The 22,601-nt window shown below is 45.8% G+C and overlaps 1 protein-coding gene across 1 annotated transcript in view; it reads right to left on the bottom strand.

Moving 5' to 3' along the window:
• The window catches only part of syt3 (synaptotagmin III), a 102,992-nt gene that overhangs the window by 36,866 nt on the left and 43,525 nt on the right, over window positions 1–22,601 (bottom strand). Inside the window, exons 3-4 of the mRNA XM_043679639.1 lie at window positions 16,185–16,563; window positions 10,580–11,129 (exon numbers count right to left, since the gene is read on the bottom strand). Coding sequence (XP_043535574.1) covers window positions 10,580–11,129; window positions 16,185–16,563 — 929 coding nt within the window. The remainder of the gene's footprint in view (window positions 1–10,579; window positions 11,130–16,184; window positions 16,564–22,601) is intronic.

Here is a 22,601-nt window from a genome sequence, read left to right as displayed (position 1 = left end):
TTCCAGATTACAATGGAACTGCATTCTCTCATATGCTCGCCTCATTTGTGTAATGGATTCCTCTTTACAATTTGGACAGTAGTCATTGTATCACTATCCTACTCTGCTGAGACTAAGTGACCACACACACTGCCATTTCAATTAGATTTTAACATAATTAATAGTTGCATAGAGACAGGTGAGTGATTGATATACTCCATTATCTAATAGCCATTGGAGAAAGTGCAGGTAAAGCATCTCTACTTATCTCGAGACAATAAATGATCGGTTTCAGCATTCAGCTTTGCCTTGTGCCAAGCCAATCACTTACACAATGTGTCCCCATGCCCCAGCGTGTACATACAGTCCAGCTTATCACTGTCTCAGCCATTAATGGAAGAATCGCCACAAGTTAAAGACCAGAGCGACCTTGGAGAACTGCAAGCTTGCAATTCTTTTTAAAATCCTCATTCTCGGGACTGGGTCATCGCAGGCTGGGCTGGTACGTATCACCCATCCCCCACTATCCTTGAGAAACAGGCTGCTGTCTTACATCGGCACCATCTGTGTGGTGAAGGTGCTCCTACATTGTTGGTGTGAAGGGATTTGCAGAACTTTGGACCCAGTGACTGTGAAGGGGTGACTTATTTATATCATACGATGGCGGTGGTGTGTTTTATAGGATCTGGCCATCACAGGCAAAAAAGGCATCTTTTCTCGCTCACTCCTGTAATTACCCTTGAACTGTGTAAAGGCCACGTCTTGGCCATTTTTCTCGGATTTCTTTTTGCATGCTGAAATGATGAAACCAGCGGTTTTATTAAAGGATTACTGCATGTTTTGAAAGCAAGTAACATGATACTCACAGGATGCGTTATAAATTGCCATTTGAGAAAGCAGTGACTGAAGTGTTTGCAGATGAACTGGAGCCAAGGGCTGGTGTACAGATGCAGCTGGGTGGCAACAGGGAGTTGATTGGCCTACGGACTAACAATCAGTTATCAATGATGAAATGGATGAATTTGGGTGCCAATAGTCCTGCAACTGGTTCCCAGTGGCAGGAGCCATCCATGGAGGATGGGGTGTGTGTTGAGGGCACGGAGGTTTGCTACATGCAGTGCTGTGTTCAGCTTAATTAACTCTCCAGTCCAGGAGTCTATCATCCAGAAATGCTAATTGACAGGAAACTAATTGAGCCCGATGTCGCCCCTCAAGCTGTAGAAACTTGTGCCCACCCTAAACAGCTTGGGGCTGGGAACAAGTTACAGGGAAAACTGATGTGATCTCCAACAGCTCAGGAGCTACCTCTCTGCACTCTCTCCTTTGTGGTAACCTCAGCCAGTGCAGGAATTGAACCCACGCAGTTGGCATCACTCTGCATTGCAACTGAGCTAATGTCATTTCTAGCCATGCCATCGCTCTCTCACATACTCCGAATTATTCGAGGGGTACTGCCATTGTATTGGCTAAAATAAGCACCCGTGCTTCAGATATCCTTGAACTTTTCATCCTTCCCCATCCCCTCACAATGCCCTCCCCCACATACTGGTTGCATTTATCTAATACCCACCTACAATGCTCTGGCCAACTTTGCCGTCGATACCCTGAGTAATCAGTCCCTTCACTCAACAGTATAAGATCATAAGAAGTAGGAACAGGAAAAGGCCATTTGGCCCCTCTAACCTGCTCTAACATTCAATACGATAATATCTGATAACTTGCTGGTGCCCTGTTTTCCCTGACCCTGCAGTCAATGTTTTGGAGCTGTTCCTCCAAATTACATCTGATAACTTTTATTCCTCTACTTCAGCCTCAGAGAGGGTCTGTCGCTTGGCGTAGTCCACCTGCTCAATTCAAGGCCTATTGAACAGATCTCCAGACAAATTCTGATTAACTTTTGATGAGCTTTTCCCCTCATTTGCTCATCCAATGTCTAAATTGCTCGTGAAGCTTTCATTTTGATGTTGATCCCCAGAGGCAACTTTGAAAAGCTCTCGGCCTCCGCACAGCCCTCCATCTCATCAGCTCCGCTGCGGGGAGCCAAGCTGGTAATGAGTATTTCTGTAGGTCCAGCAGTTATCTCGAGCTGCCAGGGCAGATAGCATTGGACTGAGAGGAGGAATAGAATTTACTGTTCAGTCATCGACTCCTACTCCTTTTGTCAGCTTCAGAAATATGATGGTTAGAGGCTGCTGCAGCAAACAATTTAGTGACAATCAACAAGGTTGCCAACTCTGCTTGGAGCTCTGCACCACGTGGGCCCAAGCAGTATAACACTGATGTTACTTGACTAGTAATGCAAAACTAGGACTATTATGAGTCCATATCCAACCACAACAGCAGGGAGGCTTGATTTCTAGATAAACAACTTTGGAAATAAAAACCCTGTGCATCCTGATCTCTCTAGTCTAGCAGTCTATCATTCAGAAAAGCTAATTAACTGGAAAAAGCTGAGAGCAGCACCACATGCAGCAGAGGCTGGGGGCCCTCCCACACTACCCCCCAGTGAGGGTTGGGAGCTATCTGCCATCTTCCCACCTCCATCCCAATGGAAAGGTGGATAGACAGTCTCCTAGCCCCTACACTGACTGAAGCCCTGCAAGTGGGCATTAATTACCTACTCAGTCACTGCTGGGATTAACCCTGGAGTCAAATACACATAGAAATTAGGAGCAAGGGTTCTTCTGGTGCAGTGGTAGTGTCCCTATGTCTGAACCAGGTGCAACTCCCACTTGTTCTATGTTAATTAGAAAATATTGGAAACTAGGAGCAGACGTAGACCATTCAGCCCTTCATGCAGCTGATTGTATTAATTGAATTTAAAACCCAACAGCAGCTAGTTTGAGATTTGAATCCCTGGCCCAGAACATTAGTCTGAGCAGCTGAATTAGTACTGGCAGTCCCTGGGTTGTGAATGGCCCCATTCCAAAATCCATTCGCAAGTTGCTTTGTGCACAAGTTGGAACACAATGCAGGACAATGTAAAGTAGCTGTTTTTAAGTGCGGGAAATGATTGTAAATTGGGACTTTAATTTTTCACCCTGTTTTGGATTGCGTTCATAGGTAAGAGCGTCCCAAAATTGGGAACCCCCTGTAGTCCAATGACATTCCCACTGTGAGCTGTAGCCCATAAGCTTGTCCGATGATTCCACTTCATGACCGGTGCAGAAAAGGTGCCGATTCCCTTGTAGAGTTGCTTTCAAGATGGCAGAGTGGGTTTCCAAGTGTGTCTGTGTGAGAGGGAGTGTGTCCTTTGGGAGAGAGCGAGAGAGTTTGGGGGGCAATAAGAGAGAGAGTGCAAATGGGATGGGGAGAGAGAGTTTGTGTGTGGGAGAAAGTTCGCATGAATTAGGAGAGAGCTGGTCTCACACACTTGCACACGCACACACACACATACACACCGACGCACTCACACAGACACACATACACCCACACAGACACACACACAAACACACATACACACACACAGACACACATGCACGCATGCATATACATACACTTTCCAGCTTACTCCTTTCTAAAAATAAGGATTTCCTTCAGTTCCTCCTTCATGTTTGACCCTCTGTCTCCAAGCATTTCCTGAAGGTTATTTGGGTCCTCCTTAATGAAGACAGATCCAAAGTATTTGTTCAATTGGTTCTGCTATCTCTTTGTTGTCCATTATGAATTCACCTGCAAGGGACTTACATTTGTCTTCACCAGTCTTTTTCTCTTCACATATCTATAGAAGCTTTTGCAGTCAGTTTTTATGTTTGCCCCGAGCTTACTTTCACATTCTATTTTCCCTTTCCAAATTAAACCCTTTGTCCTCCTGCGCTGCATTTTAAATTTCTCCCAGTCCTCAGAGTTTTCTGGCCAATTTATATGCCTTTTCTTTGACTTTAAGGCTTGCCCTGATTTCCCTTGTTAGCTATATTTGAGCCACCTTCCCTGTTTTACTCTTACACCAGTCAGGGATGTACAATTGTTGAAGTTCATCCATGTGTTGTTTAAATGTCTTCCATTGCCTATTCACTGTCAACCCGCACTGTTGGTAACACCCTGCATTGCAAACTGGACATCCGGTTCACTGAGCTAATTAGTCATAGATATTTACACCATGCCGACCAGTTATCCTAACCTAATCTAGTCCCATTTGCCAGCACTTGGCCCATATCCCTCTCACCCTTTCCTGTTCATATACTCATCCAGATGCTTTTCAAATGTTGTAATTGTACCAGCCTCCACCACATCCTCTGGCAGCTCATTCCATACACGGACCACCCTCTGAGTGAAACATTTGCCCCTTAGGTCCCTTTTTAATCTTTCCCCTCTCACCCTGAACCTATGCTCTCTAGTCCTGGACTCCCCCACCCCAGGGGAAAGACCTTATCTATTTACCCTATCCATGTCCCTCATGATTTTATAAACGTCTATAAGGTCACCCCTCAGCTTCCGACGCTCCAGGTAAAACAGCCCCAGCCTGTTCAGCCTCTCCCTTTAGCTCAAACCCTCCAATCCTGGCATTTGACCCCTCTTTGAGGAGCTTTGCACTCCAGACACATTATCTGAATCTACATTACATCAGCTATCGTGGGTTCCCACAGCATTCATCTGGGTCTCTGGATACCAGCCCATGACGACCATGCCACCTTCCCTGCCAACACTGCCAAACAGTTTCAATAGCAGCCTTAAGAAGAGTCATATCAAATTTGAAACTTTAACTCTGTTTCTCCCTCCACAGAGGCTGCCAGACCTGCTGACTTTCTCCAGCGTTCTCCCTTTTTATTTCGGGTCCTATAACGGTGGAAAGTTGCTTTTATTTGAGTATCCCTCCGACACATACCAATGGCAGGCCGTAAGAGAGAGGGAGAGATTCCTGGTCAGCCGTGTGTGAGAGAGAGAAAACAGAGCTACCTCTGTAGCTCCAGGATACAACATGCGGTAAAAAGCGTACGTTGCCATAGTAATATGGCTTCCTGAGTCAACTATAATCCCCCTCCACACCTCCTCCTGAAAGAAAAATGCACATTAGAGTGTTAAATCAATTCAGTGTTTAAAAGCTGCTGTGTTTAGCAAAGTTCCAGATGGGAAGCTGTCAATTAAGAATGGGCAGATTTAACAATAACCTCCAAAATGAAATTGGTTAAATACTCAAAGGGGAGAAGGTTTTCCAGGCTGAAGGCCAAAGAGTGAAGGAGGGCGTGATGCTCACCAGATCGCTTGTTCAATGAGCCAGCACAAGCACGCTGGGCCAAATGGACTCCGTCAGTGCACACTGTTGGTATGATTCAGGCCCCCGCAGAGAAACAGTTGTTTGCAAAGCAAATTGCACACCCTCTGCTCAAAGCCACGGCTGATGCAGCTGGAGAACCTGACACAGAAGCACAACAGGACAGGCTGCACGCTTCCATTCCTTCTGTGTCCCAGGGAAATGGGTCGAAATCTGACAGTAATTTAAATTGGAAACACTGTAAAGTGGCTCCCAGGGATCATTCTGCAACTGTCTCCACTCTATGCTTGTGGCTAAAAAGAAGATTCAGTGAATAATATATAAAAAAGAAACAATCGTTTAGGCCTTGACCACGGGTGAATGAATTGAGTGCAGTGGTGTCTAGAGAGTTGGCTTAGAAAGTGAGATTAAAGTTCTCTCTTATTAAGACTGAGAGTAGGCCCTCAATCAGCAAATTCCTGGACTCTGAACTTAATGTTAGGCAGAAATGTTTCAATTCCTCACCTCCACTTCACCCATCGATTTTTCTGGGGCCTTTGTCAATCACAGACTGATTTTCGACGTCTCAGGAAATAGAGGGATGCTTCCAGGGGTTTGGACAGGGGGCCTGGAGAAGGAGCGTGCAGGAAGCTGGAGTTAAGGTTAAGGATCTGCTTTGTTCATTATGTGGTTAAAGACGCAAAGATGATGTGCACTGATTTATTAAATACTGGGATCACATTTAAAGTCAAGATCAGAGTGGTGCTGGAAAGGCACAGCAGGTCAGGCAGCATCCGAGGAGCAGGAAAATCGACTTTTCGGGCAAAAGCCCTTCATTCCTGACCTACTGTGCTTTTCCAGCACCAATCTAATCTTGACTCGGATCTCCAGCATCTGCAGTCCTCACTTTCGCCTCATAAATAAAGTGTTCCGGTTCGGGGGTCTTGTGATGGAATGGTCATGTCCCTTCTCGTGAGCATCTCCAACTGCTCCAGAGGTGTGTCATAACATCTCTGAACTGGTCAACAACAGAATACTTATAAAGTGTCTGGTTATGGCTATTTGTGGTGCAGAGGTAGTGTCCCTGCCTCTGAGCCAGGAGGCCTGGGTTCAAATCTCACCTGTCATAACATGTTCAGACAGGTTAATCAGGAAAGATACATAGAGTGCCAGGTAGCTGGTGGGAGGCTCTCTATTTGGCAGGCCTTTTCTCTCCCAATAGGGATTGACTGTTGAGCGTGATGCAAGCAGCGCTCCCATATGAGAGAAGGTTCACAGGGCTCCTGTAATTTCTGTGACCTGGAGGCATCCATATTCCACACAGACTCCAGACCTTACTTCACGTCAGGCTGGTTGGGGCTGCTACTCAAACACTGTTTGCACCTCAGCCCCATATGCTGAACATTTGTTCTCCTCTTGTACCCCCACCGCTGCAGAAGGGGACAGGCAAGTCCGAGGACCTCCTCGCGAAGCCTGGCTAAGGAAGTCATCAACAATAAGTGGTCAAGGGGATCATTTGATCCCTATTCTGTGGCACTGTGCACATTTGGTAATCCCTGGAGAGGGAGCAGATGGTGCCTGCTGGTATAGCTCAGGGCTTTCACACCTGGTGGGCACCACGGGAGCTGCAAGGTACCAGCTTCACGCAATGTAACATATCCATTTATATCTTCTAAGTTTAATTTCAACGTTTGATTCTTGTTGCGGTGACCCTTAAGGCGCTGTTACCCTTTAATTTGACTATTTAAAAATAAAGAGATTCAGAAGGGCTAACTGGTAGTTCCTCTTCACCTTATCACTATTGTGGTCAGTGTTTCCATCATGCAGAGGACAACAGTTCAAATTCCCTGATGGGAAGAAGTTGCTCTCTGTATTGTTGGCTGCAGAAACTGGGTTTTTGCTTTGGCCGTGTGGCTATTCACATCTCCAGGCAGTGGGCAGTGGAGGGGACCATTACAGTCAACCACCAATCTCTTGTCTGTGATTACATCAACACCCAGTGTCCCCGGAGAGCTGATGCCCACTGCTATGTTTGAGGTTTTTCACAACCAGTGGCCACCAGCTCCCAAAGTGGGACTTCTTTTTAAAATTAGATAAGCTTTGGTTTAAAATGCTTCTTTAAAGGGTGGCCTTTTAGTTAACTAGTTTGTTAATTTATGTAATTTACTCAAAAAAGTCGGAAGAGAGTCAGGTAGAACACAGGGCTTATGTTTACAAGGTAAAAGTCTGCAAGAGCTGCAGCCTGTGACTAAAGCAACTATCAAGGAAAGATAATTATCTTGTTTTGTACTTCACCATCTAGTTTGGATCCATTTAGCATAGCCATGATCATACTGGAGGACAGAGCAGGTTCAAGGGGCTGAGTGATCTACTTCTGCTCCTTTTTCTTATCTCCTCATTGTCAGCATGCTCAGGGGCCGCCCAATCACCTCTTGGGATCCAATGGATCACCTTGTCACCTGATATATCTTCCTTATCATCAAGAATCATACCTGGCACATAGGAAGATGGTCATGGTTGTTGGAGGTCAGTCATCTCACCTCCAGGACACCTCTGCAGGGGTTCCTCAGCGTAGTGTCCTCGGTCCAACCATCTTCGGCTACTTCAGTGACCTTCCCTCCATCAAGAGGTCAGAAATGGGGATGTTTGCTGATGATTGCACAACACCATTCATAACTCTGAAGCAGTCTATGTCCAAATGCAAGAAAATCCAGGCTTGGGCTGACAAGTGGCAAGTAACATTCATGTCACTCAAATGCCAAGCTATGACCAGCACCAATAAGAGACAATCTAACGATCATCCCTTGACATTCAATGGTTGAATACCACACTATCAATGTCCTGGGAGTTGTGATTATTCAGAAACTGAATTGGACTCATCTTTGAATGCAGTGGCTACAAGGACAGGTCAGAGGCTAGGAATACTGTGGTGAGTAACTCACCTGACTCCCCAAAGCCTATCCAATATCTACAAGGCACAAGTCAGGAATAGTCCTCACTTGCCTGGATGAGTGCAGCTCCAACAACATTCAAGAAACCTGAAACCATCCAGGACAAAGCAGTCCGTTTGATTGGTACTGCTTCCACAAGCATCCACACCCTCCATCCACCGACTCTCAGTAGCGGCAGTGTGTATGATCTACAAGATGCATGCAGAAATTCACCAAAGATCCTCAGACAGCACTTCCAAACCCATAACCACTTCCAACTAGAAGGACAAAGGCAGCAGATATTTGAGAACACCACCACCTGCAAGTCCCCCTCCAAACCACTCACCGTTCCGACTTGGAAATATATCAACGTTCCTTCACTGTGATTGGGTCAAAATCCTGGAATTCCCTCCCGAACAGCATTGTAGGTCAACCCAGAACAGGTGGACTAAAGCAGTTTAAGAAGGCATCTTACCCCTACGTTCTCACTGGACAACAAGGGATGGGGAATAAATGTTTGCTCAGCCAGCAATGCCCACATCCCACCGAATGCATAAATAAAGTGTGCAGCTACCAATAGCTGCTGCTAAATACTCACAGCCTACCCAGAAATATTTATTATGAGTGTAATTTTGGAAAAACACCAATAACAGATCCCTGGCTCAGTCAGTCAATGTGTGGTTAATGCAGGTCATTAGGATTGCATAGAGGTTTACAGAAACAACTTCACATGCCCTACTGATTTATGATGCTGTTTCTGATTCACACAAACCTGCTCAATACTGAACCCATCTCACCTAATCAACATAAATTTCTCTTCATTTCTCCTTCCTGTGCTTATCTGTCTTCCCCTTAAATGAATCGATATTGCTTTGCTCAATTACCATCTGTTGTAATACACCCACATTCATGTTAATCTGTGGGTAAGCCATTCACCTCCATTTTCTATTGGATTTATTCATGATGTTCCAACCCCAGTCTTTGTTCTCCCTTTAATGGGAAACACCTCCTCTACATCTTCCTATTGAAACTTCCATGATTTTAAAGATCTCTAAATTTAACCATTTAGGATCAAGACGGGTAGGAAATGATTACTCAGGCCAGGGCTTTCCCATTCAGTTAGGATGTGCCTGATCTACAGCAGCAACCCCATTGACTCCAAAACAAAGCCTGTATGTTCAATATGGTAAGAAAGAGAGACATATCACTAAAGATTCTTATCTTGTACTCACTGGGACAAACACTTGCTGAACAATTCCAAGTGTGCTAAATAGTTGCACTAACAACCAACTTAAGATAACCAGTCAAGCCTATAATATGGCTCAGTTACACTTGACTGAAGTGATCTAAGTTCAGGACCATGATCTCTGAAACAAGGGAACGCATTCAAGCCCTGCATTACCTCGTTCCTCATGGCTTCCTCCAATCAGTCAACTAGCCAATCAATCAGCACCTTTTTCTTCTGTTATTTAAATTTCATGTGCTCATTTGACATTTGGCATTTTTGCAAGTGTGCTGATGAATGGAAGACAGAAATGCTTCAGCAAGTGACTGCCTGCATCATTCTTCCTTAGCACACGTCACATACTGATGATGACATCAGGATGAGCCATCCTTTTCCTGTAGGAGCAGGAAACCACAGTGGATCACTCTCTTGGCCCAACCCACCTTTTCAAAAAGTTGCTATTCCTCTGGGAACACAAGGGCTTAAATATTAGCTGTGGTGCCCGGGAGAGCCACTCTCCAGTCACAGCCATGGGATATTTTCCATCCATCTGAGGAAAGCAGACTGAGGCCTCATCTTACCACCTCACTGGCAGCTCTGACAGAGCAGCACTCCCTCAGCACATCATCTGCTCACTGAGGCATAGCGGTGGAGACTTGGCGGTGGATGGAGGGAGAAGGCACTGAGCCAGGTTGAGTGCAAAGTGAGAGAGTGGGGAGGGGTGTGAGGGGGAAATGGGGACAGATAATTCTTTTTTAATGTGGCTGTCACTGGCCATGCCTAACTGCCCAGAGGCCAGGCAAGAGTCAACGACATTGCTGTTGATCTGGAGTCATGTGTAGGTCAGACCAGATAAGGATAGCAGATTTCCTTCCCTGAAGGACACGGGTGAACCAGATAGGCTTTTGCAACAACTGACAGAGTTTATCTGGAACTCTTAATTCCAGATTTTTACTGAAACCGCATTCTACCATGGCAGGATTTGAGCCCAGGTTCCTAAACATAACTGGGAATCTGAAACCAAAAACAGCTGGAGGAACTCAGAAGGTCTGGCATCATCTGTGGCAAGAAAACAAAATTCTGAAGACTAACTCTGTTTTCTGCCCACAGATGCTGCCAGACCTACTGAGTTCCTCCAGCTGTTTTGGTTTCAGACTCCCAGTAATGGTCTAGTGATAACACCATGAGACCATCCTCTCCCCATCACTTCACAGATCCTAACTTGCTCAATGCGGAAAATCCAATGCAACTCACCGATGTCGCCTCCAAGATGTCCCGCCACATGGGTGTTCCCTCGGAGAGGTCGGAGAATTCCAGCAGGTTGTCCAGCACCACTTGCCCAATCAGGTCGTGACGGGAGAAACGGTCAAAGTCATAGATGCTGAAGTGGAGCTTGCGGTTCTGCAGCTCGTTAAACGGGACATTGAACTGAAAGGTCTCATTGAACACTGGGTTCAGCGTCTTGCGGTGCACCTTGGTCTGGAACTTCTTCTTGCGGTCAGGGAGCAGGTAGATCTTCACGTAAGGGTCGGAGAATCCGTTGGCGTCTTTGGCTGGAAGATCGAGGGCCTTCAGGACTTTGACCACCAGCTGCTCGGTGGCGTACGTGTACCTCAGCAGGAAGTTTATCCGCCCGCAGTTCACCTTCTGGTGCTTCTTCGCCTCTGTGTCGATGGACCTCTGCTTGTAGAGTTCCGGTTTGATCTGACCGATGCTGGTCACCTGCTCCACTTTCTCATCGGTCTGGCTCCCAAAGTCCGGGCTGGACAACTGCTGTGGGATTGGCCTCGGGAGCGAGTTGAACCTGAAAGGCAATGAAGATGTCAGTGGATTCTCCACAGCCTTTGTTCTATCCTTGGGGGCAGTGACCCAGAATACTTTGTTGCCCCGAAACAATGATCCCCACCCTCCCGCCCCCTTATCATGAGTTTCAGGCCATTGCTGCTGATCGGAAACTAAATTGCAGTTCCTTAATTGTCACTGGGTCAAAATTGTGGAACATCCTCCCAACAGCACAGTACAAATATCTATACCCACATGGGCTGCAGCAGTTCAAGATGTGGTTCGCTAACATGTCCAGGGCAATTAAGGACAGGCAATTATCCTGGCCTTGCCTACAATTGACATCCTGCAAATGAATTTTAAAAATAAACGTTGCGTCAGAATGGATTTGAGTGTGATCACACACTTTCCCTTGAAAGTAACAGTTTGAATAAGTGGAAGGATTCACAGGCAGATAAATGTTCCTCCCATGACTGTAAGCAGCTGGCTTTGGTGGGGGAGGGAGTATTGGTCCTGTACGGTAAGCGGTGTGTATGGGTATGGACTCCCACGACCCAAAATGAGGAGGAGGGAGAGAGTCCCCACTGGACATGAGTATCCCTTTGGGGGGGTCAACCTGAAATTCAGAGGAGAGTAAATGGGCTGGGATTGCTTTCCTCAGAGTACAAAAGGCTGAGGGGGCATCTGATTGAGATGTGCAAAGTTACAATGGGCACAGGCAGGGTAGATAGGGTGAAACCTTTCCCTTTAGTAGTGAGTCAATAATCAGTGGGGGTACAGTTTAAAGAAGCAGGAGATTTGAGGAAAATATTTTTAACCCAGAGGGTGATAGGTGTCTGGAAATCTGCCTAAAAGGTGGATAGAAGTGAGAACCTTCAAGACATTTAAGAAGATGTTTAGATAAGCACTAGATATGCCGTAGCATAAAAGGCGATGTACCAAGTACTGGAAAACGGGATGAGAATATGTCAGTGCTTACTGACTAGTATGGACACGATGGGCCAAAGGGTCTTTCTCTGTGCTGGAGAAATTCTATGACTCTGCAGTATTTATACCTTGAAACAGTCTTAGCAGCATCCTCCCTCAGGTTTCAGTTTAGTAGGACTTGAGTAAGGAACCGAACAAAGATCCTGAGACCCTACTGGCTGGGAGTCAGACCAGGGGAGCCACTTTCCATCCAATTTGGCTGCTTTCGTTCAGGCTATTTAGAATGGCGGACGGCCCCTGATACAGTTCAATCATGGCTCTCAAACCCGAGAGAGAGAAAGACAGGTGGGTACTGCTGAGGCAGGATGGGTAATGTGAGGATATCTAAAAACAACGGGGCCCAAAGTAATTATATATTTTTTAGATTAGATTAGATTACTTACAGTGTGGAAACAGGCCCTTCGGCCCAACAAGTCCACACCGACCCGCCGAAGTGCAACCCACCCATACCCCTACATTTACCCCTTACCTAACACTACAGGCAATTTAGAATGGCCAATTCACCTGACCTGCACATTTTTGGACTGTGGGAGGAAACCGGAGCACCCGGAGGAAACCCACGCAGACACGGGGAGAATGTGCAAACTCCACACAGTCAGCCGCCTGAGTTTGGATTGAAACCCGGGTCTCTGGCGCTGTGAGGCAGCAGTGCTAACCACTGTGCCACCGTGCCGCCCAGAAGGACTCAGTGGAGGAGGCCCTTTCTGATCAGAGAAGACACATCTCAATTTTATTGCAACGGGTGGGCGGAGGGGGGAGTGGTTGGTGGTGGTTTTTGATGGCAGCAGCATTCATCTTCCCCCCCCCACCCCCACCGCTTCCCATCGCCTCCTGCCTCCCATCTCCTCACACTCCCAAAACAGCTCCCAACTCATCAACACTCTTCCAACTCCTCACATCCCCACCTCCCATCACCCTCCCCTCTTTGGCACCTACTGCTGATCTGATTGGATCAGTTAGGACTCTATTCACTGCAGTTTAGAAGAACAAAGGGGGAGGGAATCTCATAGAAACTAATAATATTCTAACAGGACCAGCAAGTAAATACAGGATGTTCCCGATGACCGAGGAGTCAAGAACCAGGGGTCACAGTTTAAGAATATGGGGTAGGATTGAAATGAGGAGAATTCCCTCCACCCAGAGAGTGGGGAGCCTGTGGAATTTTCTGCCCACAGGAAGAAGTTGAGGGAAAAACATTGAAGGTTTTCAAGAAGGAGTTACATATATTTCTTAGAGCTCAAGGAATCAAAGGGTGTGGGGAGAAAATGGGAACAGGGTACAGAGTTGGATGATCCATGATCATATTGAATGGTGGAGCAAGCTCAATGAGCCAGGTAGCCTTCTTTTGCTCCAATTCTATGTGCAAACATCAAGATTGGTTACCTATCTCCTTCACTGCAGGCATACCTTCATGAGTAGGGCCTCCACACTTCCCTTATCAACTCCTGCCAACCCAGAAAATCACAGGTAGGCCAGACTGGGTGAGGACGTCCCAGTCACCGCCCATTTCAATTCCTCCAACCACTCCCTTCCCAATGTGACCATCCTGGGCCTCGTCCATTGCCAAAACAAACTACAATGTCTATTGGAGGAACAACACCTTATCTTCTGCCTGGGCAACCTGGAGGACTAAAAGGTAAAAACAATGACTGCAGATGCTGGAAACCAGATTCTGGATCAATGGTGCTGGAAGAGCACAGCAATTCAGGCAGCATCCGATGAGCAGCAAAATCGACGTTTCGGGCAAAAGCCCTTCATCCTTTATTCCTGATGAAGGGCTTTTGCTCGAAACATCGATTTTGCTGCTCGTCGGATGCTGCCTGAATTGCTGTGCTCTTCCAGCACCACTGATCCAGAACCTGGAGGACTCAACACTGAGTTCTCCAATTTCAAGTAACCTCCCTCTCCATCTATGACTCCCTTCCCAGCCCTCCGCCCTCCCTTCCACTGCTCCCTGCCACCAACCGGATTCATTCCTCCCATTGACCAACCAGGTCATACCCGCTACCTGTCTTCACGTATCCCCACTTCACCATCCTGCCCCGCCACCCACTTTATCTACAGCTTCCCCCACACCTACCCCCAATCCGGAAGAAGGGTTACACCTGAAAAGTTGACTTCTGCACCTCCTGATGCTGCCTGGCTTGCTGTGTTCTTCCAAACTCCTGCCCGTCTACTTTGGATTCCAGCATCTGCAGTTTTTTCGTCTCTAATCAAGACTGGGTGAGGATGGTAGATTTCCTTCCCTCGGCACCATGAGTGAACCTGGAGGGTTCGTTCTTGGCTCTGAGGCTAGCTTTTAATTCAAGATTAATTAATTTGGTGTCTTAAATCCAAATCACAGTGAGTGGAATATGGATGTAAGTTTGCTCGCTGAGCTGGAAGGTTCATTTCCAGATGTTTTGTCACCCTGCTAAGTAACATCTTCAATGAGCCTCAGCCAAAGCACTGCTGAAAATGCCTGCTTTCTATTTATATGTTTGTGTTTCTTTGGGTTAGTGATGCCATTTCCGGTGGTGATGTTATTTCCGGTGAAGTCACTTCCTGTTCTTTTTCTCAGGGAGTAGTAGATGAGGTCTAACTCGATGTGTTTGTTGATAGAGTTCCAGTTGGAATGCCATGTTTCTAGGAACTCCCATGCGTGTCTTTGTTTGGCGTTACTTGGCAAAGACATGCACGAGAATTCCTAGAAGCGTGGCATTTCAACCGGAACTCTATTTAGATTAGATTAGATTCTCTACAGTCTACCAACAAACACATCGAGTTATACCCCATCTAACACCCCCTGAGGAAAGGAACCGGAAGTGGCTTCACCAGAGGAGATAACATCACCAACCCAAAGAAACACAAACATATAAATAGAAGCAGAGATTTTCAGCAGTGCTTTGCCTGAGGTCCACTGAAGATGTTAGCTAGTAGGGTGACGAAATGTCTGGAAATGAACCTACCAGCTCAGCGAGCAAACCTAAATCCAAAACCTCAACCTGAGCTACAAATCTTCTCAAAACTCACTAGTGGAATGTAAATTGAGATATAAAATTGGGACTTAAAGCAAATCTTTATGCTGGTGACCTATGTTCTCTATCACCAATTGTTGTAAAAACACCTCTGGTTTACTTCAGGGGTTGGAAATCTTCTGGTGGAGAGGGGAGACAGTGGTATAGTGGAAGTATTACTGGACCAACCATCCACAACCCCAGATCAATGTTGCAGGGAGATTGGTTCAAATCCCACCATGGCAGATGGTGAAGTTTGAATTCAATTTAAAAATATAATCTGAAATAAAACCATGCAATCACTGATTGCACTGAAAACCCCATATAGTTCACTACAGCCCTTTAGGAAGGAAATCTGTCATCCTTACCTGGTCTGGCCTACATGCGACTTCAGAGCAACAACGATGTGGTTGACTGTGAACTGCTTTCTGGGCAATTAGGTCAGTAAATGCTGGTCTATCAGGTGATGCCCAGATCCCATGAATAAATATTTTAAATGGACATTACTCCAGGCCCAACACAGAATGTGACTGACTCTGAAATAGCTAAGCAATTAAGGGTACTTAGGGATGGGCAATTGATACCAATCTTGCCAGTGATGCCCACATCACGTGAAACAAATAAGAGAAAAGTAGGACAGCATTTGTGGTAGAGGGATCTGAATCTTTGCTCCCCTAGCATTCAGTTTGGTCTCCTAATTATGAGGAGAAAGTGAGGTCTGCAGATGCTGGAGATCAAAGTTGAAACTTTATTGCTGGAACAGCACAGCAGGTCAGGCAGCATCCAGGGAACAGGAGATTCGACGTTTCGGGCACAGGCCCTTCTTCAGGAAGAAGGGCCTGTGCCCGAAACGTCGAATCTCCTGTTCCCTGGATGCTGCCTGACCTGCTGTGCTGTTCCAGCAATAAAGTCTCCTAATTATGAACCTGGGGATGAAACCACTAGACCTCCATCGCCCTAGTCTGCAGGCTTGACCACCTCAGGTCAACTGAGCCTTAAATAAAATGACAGAGATGGTAAAAGCAACACTGTAATCTCTTCCTCCCAATACGGTAGTAAGAGCCTGAACTGAGAGACTCCATCACGGTTCCCACCTTGTTGCTGGTGGCGGGACAGACACCTGTTGGTGGGAGTGTGCGTTTGGGAGGCTGTTCTCCTTAGTCCCGGAGTTGGTGTCCACCGGGATATCAGGCGACGTCTGGCTCAGTTTGATGCTGGACTCGGGGTATGACTCCAGGTCGAGGTAGGAGCGTTCGGGCATCTCTGGGCCACAGTCAACGCGCTCGACAGCAAGGTCGGTGAAGTGCGAGTGGTGGTGCAGGTGGTGCAGGTGGTGCGAGTCCTTGCGCTGGGGGTTCAAGCCTTTGTCACGCCATGGGATCCAGCAGAGCTTCCAGGAGACAAAGAGTGAGACGCCCAGGAGAACGATGCCGCAGAATGTTACAATCACCGAGAGGAGGCTGACCGATATATCTGAGGTGAGAGACAATGGGTGGCGGGTGATGGGTGCGTAGAAAAGGCAAGCGTTAGTAACAACCTTAAAATCTTCAAAGGACACAGTAATGTGCTTAACTCTACAAAATCGATCAAGGCAATGATTACAGAGATGTTATAATAATGTGCAATTATTTATAGAGAACAAGAAGACATTAAGTACAAAAGGAAGTGTAAAAGTGGGTTGAACTGTCTTGTATTGGATTATGAGGGTCTGGTAACTGATCTACACTTACTGTGCTCGGTTGGCTCAGTTGCTGTGGACTTAGCATTATAAAGAGACACCACAGAAGCTCCTGCGGCCTAGAGCTGTAATACCTCAATCCAATGTACATCACTCTCCTAAATGCAACAGAATACTAACTGAGATTGTACAACCGTCCCTCATAAAGAAATCTCCTAAAGACTGATATTATTCAGGTGAAGCTGCGCTGCACACCCACCAAGAGCAATCCCTCCTTCCTGAGTGAAGTGCCCAGAACTGAGCACAGTTATCTCAAGCTGGGCTGATAATGGCTCTAGAGAACTGAACATTACTTCCACCCCACTGTACACCAACCTCCTGAAATAAGGGCCAACAATAACCTTTGCCTTTTTGCTTGCTTTCTCTGCAGCTTTTAATTATTTTGTATTTTGCCTCCCAATGTAGTTCCTCAAGGTTTTGTTTTCATTCATTCATGGATGAGGCCAACATTTATTGCCCAATCCCAAATTCCTTTCAGAATATTGACAGGATTGAGTCTACAGCTAGAATCAGAATAGCAAAGGCAGGACCACAGTATCAGACCTTTACACATCACTTTCTCATACGGCTATGTTGTGGCTTTTGTATACTTTAGGTGTTGTGTTATGACTCAAACAGTATGTAAGTGTACCTTTAAGAGATATGCTCACATCATCACTGTGTCATAGCGTGTGACCTGAGGGTCTAAAGATCTCATATCTTGCATCACTTGAAGCATGAAGGTCTATTAGAAACATACTCCTCTGGTTGCAGAATACTGTATTAGCTTACGATTAGCTCAGTCACTGATTTACCTCAGGAATGTAATGTTTGAACATAATAGTTTGTTGTCACAGATGCTTGTTGGAATCTTCAATACGACACCCAGTTTTTCATGTTACAGGAGATAACATAAGAATTTCTCCATCAGGTAAAGTGCCCTGCAGGAGGTAAACTTACACCACATGTAATGTACCACTTTATCTTTTTAAATTCTTTTAGGAGATTTGCATGATTCGAGTGAGATCAGCCATTAGTTCCATATCCCTTTTAAGGTGGTGTTGAGTTGGTATCTTGAACCACTGGAGGTACACTTACAGCCCCTCTGGGAATGGAGTCACATGCTTTTGACCAAGTGACACCGAAGGAATGGTGATATATTTTCAAGCTGGGATGGTGAGTGGCTTGGAGGGGATCTTGAAGGTGGTAGCGATCCCATGTATTAGTGCCCTATCCTTCTACATGGCATTGATTGTGAATTTGGAAGATGCTGTCAAAAGATCTTCGCCGAATTTTTGCAGTGCATCTTAGAGATGGCACACACTGCTGCCACTGAGTGCTGGTGGTGGGGGAGGATGTTTATGGATATGATGCTAGTAAAGGAGGCGACTTTGACCGGATGCATCGAGGTTCTTGAGTGTTGATGAAGTTGCACTCATCTAGCACATGGGGAAAATGCTGTCACACACCTGACTTGTGTCTTGTAGATGGTGGACAGGCTTTGGGGAGTCAGCAGCTAAGTTGCTTGCTGTAGTATTCCAAGCCTCTGACCTACTAATATAGCCAATATCGAGAGTGTGGTACTGGAAAAGCACAGCTGGTCAGGCAGCATCCAAGGAGCAGGAGAATCAATGTTTTGGCATAAGCTGTTTATTCCTGATGAAGAGCTTATGCCGAAACATCGATTCTCCTGCTCCTCGGATGCTGCCTGACCTGCTGTGCTTTTCCAGTACCACACTTTTTGACTCTGATCTCCAGCATCTGCAGTCCTCACTTTCTCCTATATTGCCAATATGGTGAGTCCGGTTCGACGGTAACCCAGGATGTTGACAGTAAGGGATTTAGTGATGGCAACACAATTAGATGTCAAGGGGTGATGGTTAAATGTAGAAACATTGAAGATAGGTGCAGACGTAGGCCATTCAGCCCATCCAGCCTGCACCACCATTCAATATGATCATAACTAATGATGCAACTTCAGTTTCCCACTCTTGCTTTCTCTCCATATTCCTTGATCCCTTTAGTCCCAAGGGCCATGTTCAGCTCCTTCTTGAATATATCTAACAAACTGGCCCCAACAACTTCCTGTGGGAGAGAATTCCACAGGTTCACAGCATCCTGAGTGAAGACATTCTTCCTCATCTCAGTCCTGAATGGTTTACCCCTTATTCTTAGGCTGTCCCCTCTAGTTCTGGATTTACCCAACATCGGGAACATTCTTTCCTTATCTAGCCTGTCCACTCCTGTCAGGCTTTTGTATGTTTCTATGAGATTCCCCCCCAATTCTCCTAAATTCCAGTGGGTTCAAGCCCAGTCAATCCAGTTTTTCTTCATAGATCAGCCCTGCCATTCTGGAAATCTGTCTGTTGAACCTTTGCTGGAATCCTTCAACAGCTAGAATGTTCTTCCTCAGACTGGGAGACCAGGTTGGATTCTGTTTTATTGGAGATGGTCATTGCCTGGCATTTGTGTGGCGCGAATTTTACTTGGCAAAAGTGAGGAAAGCAGATGCTGGAGATCAGAGTCAAGATTAGAGTGGTGCTGGAAAAGCTCAGCAGGTCAGGCTGCATCCGAGGAGTAAAAAAATCAATGTTTCGGGCAAAAGCCCTTCATTAGGGAAGGGCTTTTGCCTGAAACGTTGATTTTCCTGCTCCTTGGATGCTGCCTGACCTGCTGTGCTTTTCCAGAACCACTCTAATCTTCACTGCGAACTTTACATGTCACTTTTCAGCTTATGCTCAGTTCTGTTTCTGGGCAATGGCACACTCCAGGATATTGGTAATGGATGATTCCACAACGGCAATGCCATTGGATGTCAATTTAATCAAAAGCAATTTACAGGAGATCTGAAATAAAAACAGAAAGTGCCAGAGAAACTCAGCAGGGCTGGTAGCATCTGTGGAGAGAGAAATCTTCATTAATGTCAGAATTACACCAGGTTTACAGGCTGTGCCTAAATGGTTGGCATTCTCTTCAGCAAGGGCTCTGTCAGAGCGATGAACAATCACCTACTGCAAATGGTAAGAAACCCTTTTGTTTGAAAAGTGATTACACTATTTGCTTAATAATAAATAACCCACGAGCAGATAAATATTTTCTGTGAGCTGCTAGGCCATGTAATAAACCGTAATTCAGTAATTAAAACATTAGTTTGGTTTCTTCAGCAACGTCACTGTTAAATAATGCATTGCTTTGCAACCTCTCCGATAAATAATGCATTTGCGCACACACCTTCAATATTACAAACACTCATAGCTGCTGCTGTAGATGAAACAAACATATATCAACTGCAATGAAACCGAGGAATCATACCCTTCCTGGTTTGTACTGCTGTGGGGTGAATCCTTTTACAATTTCAGTTCACGAATGTTAGCGAGTTTGCAACCCGGTTTAATGTCGCTCAGTCCATCCCTGCCTCAGCTCAGTCACTGCTGAAACTCTGAGACCCAGCTGTTGCCTTTGTTTCATCAAAATCTGACTTATTCCAATGCTCCTCTGCCCAGCCACTCGACCTTATGTTCTCTGGAACCTGGATCTCACCTAAAGCTCCTCTTGCCTTCATTCAGATGCCTACCAAGCCCCCTCCACCCAGAAGCCCAGTGCCTACTGACTTAACTGAGGGCCCCCTTAAACAATTCTCATCGATCCTTTCAAATCTCTCCACCTCCCTATTTGTGTAATCTTTCAAACCTGGTCTCTCATACTATGTCAATTTGCATTTCTCAGTCATTGGACACCTCAGTTCCTGAGAAACATCTTCAATTCATGTGGTCAGTTCTTTACAATTCATTTATTGCTAAGAAGGTAATCAAACATCAAATTGGTGCACACACTGAACAGATAAGGAATGCAGTTTCTCTTTCACAGAATACCTACAGGGCAGTAAGAGGTCAGTCAGCCCATCAAGTCTGCACTGACTCTCCAAAGAGCATCCCAGCACCCCCATCCGATTGCCTTAACCTCACATTTCCCATGGCTAATCCACCTCGTCTTCACATCCATGGACACTATGGACAATTTAGCATGGCCAATCCATCTAACCTCCACATCCTGGACTACAGGAGGAAACCAGAGCACACAGATAAATTACCTGCATGTAATTTACATGTGCACAGTACATGGGCTCTGACCAGCCAGCTCAGAGCCAGTCCGGAGAGTGAGGAGACTCACTGAATCTCCTGTTTATATTTGTAAGCCAGTTTAACAACTCCAATCACGGATTTCATTGTCAATGAGATGAACCTGGACCTCATCCCAATCATTACATGGAGGAAATCCACACAGACACAGGGAGAGTGTGCAAACTCCACACAGTCACCCAAGGCTGGAATCGCATCCAATGCTAACCACTAAACCACCATGCTTTCCGGAAAGAACATAAGTGAATCAGATAGCACATTTCAATGGCTACCAATGATCATCGTGAGGCTATCTTTCTTAATTAAATACAAGTTTCACTATCTGCTATGTTGGGATTTGAACCTTTACCCCCAGAGCATTAATCTAGGTTTTGGCTTTTCCTGCTGAAGGGCTTTTGCTCGAAAAGTCAATTTTCCTGCTCCTTGGATGCTGTCTGACCTGCTGTGCTTTTCCAGCAACACACTCTCAGCTCTGATCTCCAGCATCTGCAGACCTCACTGTCTCCAAATCTAGAACCAGGGGTACAGTTTCAAAATAAGTGGTCTTCTATTTAAGACAGAATTTTTTTTTCTCTCTTGGAGAGCTGTTAACCTTTGGAATCTCTTCTCAAGAACAGCAGATGGGGTGTAATTGGATTCATTTAAGGCTGAGTTAGACAGTTTTGATTGACCAAGAATTATGAGGTAAGCTACCATCTTACTGAATGATGGAGGAGGCTTGATTGTCCAAATGGCCTGCCTTTAGTCCAATTCTTCACGATCTGCTGATCAAGGCCTAGAATGGTGCCCTCAGGGTCTGCATTATGGCAAGTGTGACAGTGTAATAAGGAATTGGGGGAAGATCAGGCCAATTGGATATGGGTTATTCTCCCCATCTGGCTCTGCTAGCCCAAGACTGTTGAACTGGAAGCAGAAACACTGAGAAATGGCTGGAACTGAGCAGACCAGGCCCGCATGTTAACTAGCTCGAGTTGAGGGAGAAATGTCCTCATGCAGTAATTACAGCGAGAGTTCACTTTGGCAGATCTTGCTTGTTTACACGTTGCATGGTGACGGAATCACAGATGATTTATAGTGGAGGGAGCTACAGTCCTGTCGGTTCATTGGTTTGATTGCTTGCTGGTCACGTGTGGGGTTCTAAGAGAGATTAGAACACTTCTGTAAGGCCTGAATTCTGTGAGACTGCAAGAATCTGTGTGCCAGTGACAGAAAACGCTGACTCTATATCGATGTGAGTGTATATAGTACACTGCACAGTATTGATATTTTGCTAAATGTATTTGCCAATACAATACGAAAGGATAAAAACAAGCCAGGGTTACAGCAGGTGAGCACAGTGAATGGGTTTTAGGATGATAAATCCCAAATTCCCAGAACAGCAAAGGAATACATACAGGGTGTGCAGGTCAATGCTGATGAAAAATAGAGAAACATTGCATTTTGATAGCGCCTTAGAGCACCCACAGCACTCTACCAGTCAGTGAAATACATTTCTAATGCAATAATGGAGGAAACGTGGCAGCCAATATGCACACAGTCATCTCCCCAAAGGCAGAACTGTGATAACGACCAGACCAATTAGTTTGATTTGTAGCTGCTCTGGTTGAGGGATTAAATGTTGACCCAGGACATTGGAGTTGGGTTATGGGGAGGGT

The sequence above is a fragment of the Chiloscyllium plagiosum genome, chromosome 39 (genome assembly GCF_004010195.1).
Source record: "Chiloscyllium plagiosum isolate BGI_BamShark_2017 chromosome 39, ASM401019v2, whole genome shotgun sequence".
In the NCBI taxonomy this organism is placed as follows: Eukaryota; Metazoa; Chordata; class Chondrichthyes; order Orectolobiformes; family Hemiscylliidae; genus Chiloscyllium; species Chiloscyllium plagiosum.
Note: the sequence above shows the minus strand (reverse complement) of the source record. Positions and strands in the feature narration are given on the sequence as shown.